Source organism: Tasmannia lanceolata, unplaced genomic scaffold, assembly GCF_043159265.1.
Source record: "Tasmannia lanceolata isolate RefF3 unplaced genomic scaffold, GAP_Taslan_0.1 ptg000003l, whole genome shotgun sequence".
Lineage (NCBI taxonomy): Eukaryota > Viridiplantae > Streptophyta > Magnoliopsida > Canellales > Winteraceae > Tasmannia > Tasmannia lanceolata.
The window spans coordinates 7,577,501-7,584,378 of record NW_027518680.1 but is presented as its reverse complement, the minus strand read 5'-3'; the positions used below and the strand labels follow the sequence as shown (position 1 = coordinate 7,584,378).

The 6,878-nt window shown below is 37.7% G+C and overlaps 1 protein-coding gene across 1 annotated transcript in view; it reads right to left on the bottom strand.

Annotated features, from left to right (window-relative positions):
* LOC143849871 (linoleate 13S-lipoxygenase 2-1, chloroplastic-like) overlaps positions 1-6,878 on the bottom strand; it is a 14,336-nt gene continuing 7,458 nt past the window's right edge. Inside the window, exons 4-10 of the mRNA XM_077359149.1 lie at positions 5,168-5,485; positions 4,997-5,082; positions 3,764-3,874; positions 3,251-3,552; positions 2,042-2,308; positions 827-1,168; positions 1-523 (exon numbers count right to left, since the gene is read on the bottom strand). Of these exons, the coding sequence (XP_077215264.1) occupies positions 106-523; positions 827-1,168; positions 2,042-2,308; positions 3,251-3,552; positions 3,764-3,874; positions 4,997-5,082; positions 5,168-5,485 (1,844 nt within the window). The 3' untranslated portion in view covers positions 1-105. The remainder of the gene's footprint in view (positions 524-826; positions 1,169-2,041; positions 2,309-3,250; positions 3,553-3,763; positions 3,875-4,996; positions 5,083-5,167; positions 5,486-6,878) is intronic.

Here is a 6,878-nt window from a genome sequence, read left to right as displayed (position 1 = left end):
TATATATATATATATATATATTCTGTTGCCCTTTTCAAAAAAAAAAAGGACATGCTAGACTTAACATGAAAAAGATTACCAAACAAGGGGCAATAAGAACTACTTTCAAATGGAGATGCTGTTAGGAACACCCATTCCTGTGACCCCAGGTACAGAGAAGGGTTTAAGAAGCTCGTACGGGACAACACCAGCACCACTTCTATTTTTCAGAGTTGGATCCGCATTCCTCCCATCTATGATCCCTTCAATCTCCTTTAATCTCCCACTAAACTGTTTGAATGCCGCGTTTATAATTGGTTCCTCCACCCAAGCCCGCTCTGGCACATCTCCTAAATACTCCTCGTCGGGGTTATGGTTCGATAACACGTCCAAGATTGCCATCACTGTGGTGGCCTGAATTTGGCTAGGCAAAAGCTCTAGTAGTGTAGATTCTGGCCAATCCAGAAAGCGTGAGAATTCTTGGCTTGACTCATCTTCTATTGGCATGTTCTTTCGAGCAATCGTGGGCCGGTTGGGGAAGTACCTGTTCAAGTATAAATGATTAAATAACACCAACTCTAACAGCTTAAGCTTTTTGAGTAATTGGTCGATTCACATGGCATTTACACACGGGTGTTAAGTATAAATGATTACATCGGAAACATAATTTTCCACAAGTTTCCATTGAAAAAGTCTTAAAACACATGTAAAAATTTCAAAACATTCTCAAAACGTGTAAAATTATGTTTCCAATGCACCTTAATTAATCATTGCCCCACCAAAATCCATGATTAAGTAACAACTTTAATATCTTAAGCTTTTGGAGTAATTGGTTGATTCACATTACGCTGCAAATTGATATTGGCCGAAGTTGACGGCGGCGTGGTGGCCGGAAGCAACCCAAATGATAGTTGTAAGGATTTGGATTAGATCGTCAGTGGTTTTCAAGACCGGCCACCATGGTTCGTCTTTCTTGTCCTCATGGCCTTTAGTTCGGATTTCAGTCCACCATGATTGGAGTTCAGAGTCTGATGAAACGCCGTTTGGATCAGGATAGTAGTGAGTTACATAGTCGGTGATCCATTGCTTGAGGGCTGACCAGATGAGGAGGCCATCCTTGGCATAAGGGTAGTCCTCAATCGTCAATTTTAGGCCTTCGGCGGCCGTTGGATCCTCAACCGCCATGCCCCTATTATTTTGGAACATGAAAGTAGCTTTCGTTAGCTAAGATATTGAAAAGGAAAACACTTCCAAAGATTGTGGTTTATTTTATACATTCCCACCTCGAGCTTTGGGTGTTTTTCATTGAAGTAGTATGCTATTTGAATGAGTTTTCTTTTTGATTAATTTATTTTAGGTAAATTTACAAAAGAATTGCTTTGAATATCTGAAATGATAGGTGAATGACACTATTATTTGATTTAATATACGTGCCCCTAAAAGAAAGTTTTGCCCTCTTCTTCTTTTCACTTTTTTTCTTCTTTTCAAAATTTTTCTTCTTTTCCATCTCCGTCACCGCGCTGCAACTTAGAAGATGAAGAAGAGGAAGAGGAAGAAGAAGAGGAAGAATCAAAAAAAGGAAGAGGAAAAGGAAGAGGAGCCATTAGAAAATAGAGGAAGAGGAAGGAATAAAAAAAGGAAGAAGAAGAGGAAGATGAAGAGGAAGATGAAGAAGAAAAGACGGAAGGAGAAGGAAAAAGAAAAATGAAAGTAGGAAAAAATGGAATACGCTAGAAAAAAAAATGGAAGGTGCTGGAGAAAATTGTGGATGGATCAGTCTGCAATATTCACAGCAATAGTATGATGAAAATTGTATGTTTAGAAAAAATTGTTTGGAGAAAATGAAGAAAATACTAAGGTATCTTCATCATAATTTGATTAGGATTAGTGTTTGTCCTATTTATATAAGATTATTGATTTATTTCAATCTTTAAATATCTTGTACTTTTAGCAATACCATATTTTGAGATTATATAAAGGAAAATTTCCCCTCTAATGTTAATGTACTAGTTCTGCTAATGTAACTGAACAATCAACAACTCAAGATTATACATGGGATTACCTTTTAATCAGGTCAGCTGGTAGTGCCTCCGTGTCGAATCTCCACAACTGGTCATAGGCGTCAGAGCTTATTTCGATGGAGTACTTCCTTGGAGAGAAGCTGCTCTCTATGATTCCATTCGCGTTGATGAGAAAATCCCGTGCGAGTGCATTGATCTCCATTGTGTACCGGAGATGGGGGTGTAAAAGTCTATAAATTGGGTGCATCACACTTAATTGCCGATTTGTTGCAATTACGTAAGGCTCTGTGCAGCAATGTGTTCTTAGCCTGCAAAAGCATAGATCACATTCTTATAGCTAGATTTGAAACATAGTGATGAGAGAACTTCGATGTTTCACCAGTTAAGTTTGATTATAAAAGATTAATCTTTTTTGGCAAAGTCAATCTCAATAGTGTTTTTAATAGAAATGTAGTGTTTTAACATGACGAATCAAACAAAATGCCTAGAGAAACATAATTTTTCTCAACTTTAGATCTTTTGAATCCCGGCTAACTTTGGGGGGGAAATAGGCTTAATGAATGTTGGAATGAGACCAACTAGATGGAAGGAGAAGATGCATGTGACTCAAGAGAATAAAATTGTTCTCTTAAGACCAAAAGCACAAAGAATGAAGCCTAAGATGTTACACTAGTCAACAGGCTTACATGGGAAAATGGAGATTAACATTTCTTAACTATATTTAGCTTCCCTAAGCTGCCACGAAAACACTAACAAATGTAAAACATAAGTAAAGTAGATGACTAGCACAATTCCAAAACAAAACCTAAGGCCCACGAACATAAACCCACAAGAGAGTAAATTTCCCATGCAGTCAAGTCAATGTGACAAGTCTCAATTTAGTTGGTCTTAAAGTATCAAAGTTCCAATGCATCAACATTCAATGGGTGCATGGCTAGCTCCATGCATGTAGCAAGTTTCAAGATAGTCAAATTGTCAAGCTTAGATTTCCAACAATGAAACGAAAGGTAGGTGGATTCTTATAAGAACTTCGATGTTTCACCATTTAACTTTGAGATCAATCCTTTGGTGGCATAGAGCCATAGACAATCTCAATATTATTTTAATAGAAATATAATGTTTTCTCACGACGAACCCAACAAAATGCTTAAAGAAATACAATCTTATTTAATGTCTGATCTTTCGAATTCTTACTAACTTGGGGGCAACAAAAAAAGGGCTAATGAAATGAAAGGAGGGTGAATTCTTACCAGTGGCTGATAAGCTGGTGATAGCCAGAGCAATGAGCACAGACATGAACCTTAGCGAGCTTCCAGAGCCAGGCGTTGGTGGCATCCCAGCCAGGAGTGAAGACTCTCTTCCATTGGGGTTTGGTTGGCGAAGGGGGGCGAGTAAGCTCAATCGCAATGGGCATCAGAGTGTCCTCATGGGAAAGAAAAAAGAGCGTGCGTGACCCATACAGTGTGGTGTCTTCTAGCTCTCTTACTTTGTTCACATGTGGTAAAAACAAATCATGATAATCTAGAATGAACAGCTTTTTCTGCTTTATGGCCTGCAAAAAATAAGTGGGGTTAGAGAGATGATTCCTTCTCTGTAGCTCTTCAACATATCTAATACCATGTCAGCATCACCCTATTATTTGTATATGTACTAATGAGATGAAAAACGTGGGTGGTCATACCACTTCCCCTGAGAGAACCCTCTGTGTTCTGAACTTTGATAAAAAAAATAATTATATAAGAGCATGTTGTTTTCTTCCTTACCTCTTCCACTGTCATAACCGATTTTATTTCTCGTTCGATAATTTCTTTCGTGATTGCAGACTCCGGTGGGCCATAGATCTCAGGATCGAGTTTGCTCGACAATGGGAATTCCTGCACAAATTTCAATTTAAATTGCATAATTGAAGCAATTTAATTAACATGGGAATTGAGCCTTTAGCTCAAATGGTTAGTCTTTGTATCTCAATCTAGAGGTCTTAGGTTCAATCCCAGCATAACTGCCTCTCTTTTTGCTTTTTGAGCTGGTAATTTTTAATATCATGGAGTTGTTGGGTTTTAAACTCAGGACCTGCCATATGTATGAGGCAATTGCTGCAACCAAGTACTCCAAAAGCTTAAGCTGTTAGTGTTGATGTTATTTAATCATTGGAAAACAATTCCAAAACAGGATTTTGTTTTGAAAATAAAGATGAAAGTCAAACAATTTGCATTAGAGGGGAGCTCACTTTGTCGTCTTGCACATCAGCGCACATCAGCGCATGTATCGGATTTTTTTCTGTATTTCCCAAACGAAATCCCATTTTGCTAGCAGTTATACTTCAATATCCTCGACGTTAATATACTTATGTATATTAAACGAGGTATGCTAAACTCAAGGGCACCCTTGCAAAAATCAGCTGATCAAAGGGTGCTCCCATTGGCTGCATGTCACCAAAGTGCATTATATGAAAGGATGCCCCTGAGTTTAAGATTAAATGCACTTTGGTGATGTGCCGCCAATCGGGGTACCCTTTCAGCTGATTGTTGCAAGGGTGCCCCCTGAGTTAGGAATTCCTTGTATTAAACACCTCACACATAGGATCCCATGCATGCTTCTATGTAATATGTTCTTACCGTAACCAATTTGATAGAGAACGCATGGCGTTGAACAGTGGGGAAGCCAGGATTTACACATAAGGGGGGCAAGCTTATACATAGGGGGCAGCTCAAATTTTAAAGGGGGCTAGGCTCAATTGGGTTGGGCCTATTAAGGACTTTGGCCTAATTAAGTTGGGCCTTATGCGACATGTAGCTCCGCCCCTGGTGTTGAACAAGTATTTTATTTTTTATTTTCTATATTTTCGTCATTTTAACAAGTATTTTATTTTTTATTTTCTATATTTTCGTCATTTTATTTGTTGCATATTTTTAAAGCATCAAATCTTGGTCTTTTGGCATGATTTTAGAAAGGTTTTTTCTGCATGTAAGCTTCTAGGTTTCAATATATGTTCTTACCGTAACCAATTGAATGGCCATAGGGTTGATGCCTGCAAGAGTCTGACGAGCGAACTCCTCGTCTCTAATCCAAGAGAATATGTCTCCTATGGAGAAAAAGTAAGGAAAAAATGGATAAGAGAGAGGTATCATTCAAAAAACGATTGAGAGAGATATTGATCTTATTCTTACTTTTAATCATTTTGGGGGTCTCAAAGAGTAAGAGGTCATCTTCACCATCTTTAATAGCCTTAACAAGCCTTGGGAGGAGGAGCTGAAAGAACCCAGCCTTTTTAGGGGGTGGTAAGGTCAGACCTGCATTAAAGAGGTCGTCTATGTTCTTGAAAAGAGGGAATCCGAGCTTCGTATCCACTAAAGCTGTCTCAATGGAAGGAACTAAAGCATGCAATACTGATTTCAATGTCTTTGCTGAGAAGGTCACATCCTTCACCTCCGAGAATGCTTCATCTCTTGGCACATAGGTCGACCCACTTTTTTCCGATAAAGGATCTGAGTCATGCACACACTATAAACAACATTAATTTCTCAAAGATAGATTTAGGACATTCTATTTGCGTCTGGGAAATGATATTTCCACCCCTTCTCCCAAAATTCCACCCGTTTTGTTTGTCTTTTACTGAAAGTAAAGTGATGTTTGTGAAATGACAAACAAAAGGTGGGAGCGCAACTTGGGTCGGGTCCAACCCGAACAATGGGTTTAACCCGATTTCTACCGGGGTTAGGTTGGCCTTCTGTTGAGTTGGGTTGGGAAAAGCCAATCCGATTTAATTATGGATTGGGTTAGTGTTGAGGCACATCATCATAAGAAGGATAGATCCACGAGCTTGGTATGAGGGGATGCTTTCTATTTATAAAATATTACAACAATTTCTTGTTATAAGAGATTACAAGAGAGAGAGAGAGAAGGCAGAGGTTCTCTCTTTAGGAGATGCAAAAGAACATGTAAAATTCAAAATTCAAAATTTTATTGAGACCCGACCGCAACTTCGAACCCAAAATATATATATATATATATATATATATATATATATATATATATATAGAGAGAGAGAGAGAGAGAGAGAGAGGAAAGGGTTCCTGCTAACGTTAGCAGCTAGCTTAGCTGCTAACGTTAGTGTAAAACAAGGGTGGGCCACATTGTTGGGCTGATCCTAAGCATTCATTTGAAAGGCCGCATCATAGATGGAGTGTGTACCAAAAATCAGCTTTAAATGGACAAAGGAGTAGAAAAGGAAACATTTATTTGAATTTTCTTCCAAAATTCTAATAGAATTACACATCACTTTTTTTTGCTTTTGTTAACAAAGGAGTATAAAAGGAAACATTTATTTGAATTTCTTCCAAAATTCTAATAGAATTATACATCACTTTTTTTTGCTTTTGTTAACAAAAGCCCCCATTAAAGCTCCATATTTCCAATCATACCCCTTCACAATACCTATTTTACCCTGCTTTTTCAATTTTTTATTATATATTTTGTCCACAAAGTCAACATGGTGGCCTTTTTTCTTTGCAAGATTACGGATTTGGTGCATATGTTACATAATATTACGTATTTTTGTGAACATATTACATAATACTACGGATTCATGACATCTTTCAAAATATTGACGAACCCGATTATTTTTTAACACAGAACGCGTGCGTTTGGTACATAATACTACGGATTTCGGCCACCTGTCAAAATATTCTGGATCCCACTATATCTATATAGCAGAAGAGAAAAGGGAATAATTTTTTGATTTATTTTAAAATTCTGTCAATTTAACACATCAACATGTTGGTTTTTTACTGTTTAATGCCCTTGCCATATGTATGTCTAAACTAACTATGTGAGGGTAAAAAAGTCATTTTATTATTTGCCCCCTACTTTTTTAATATG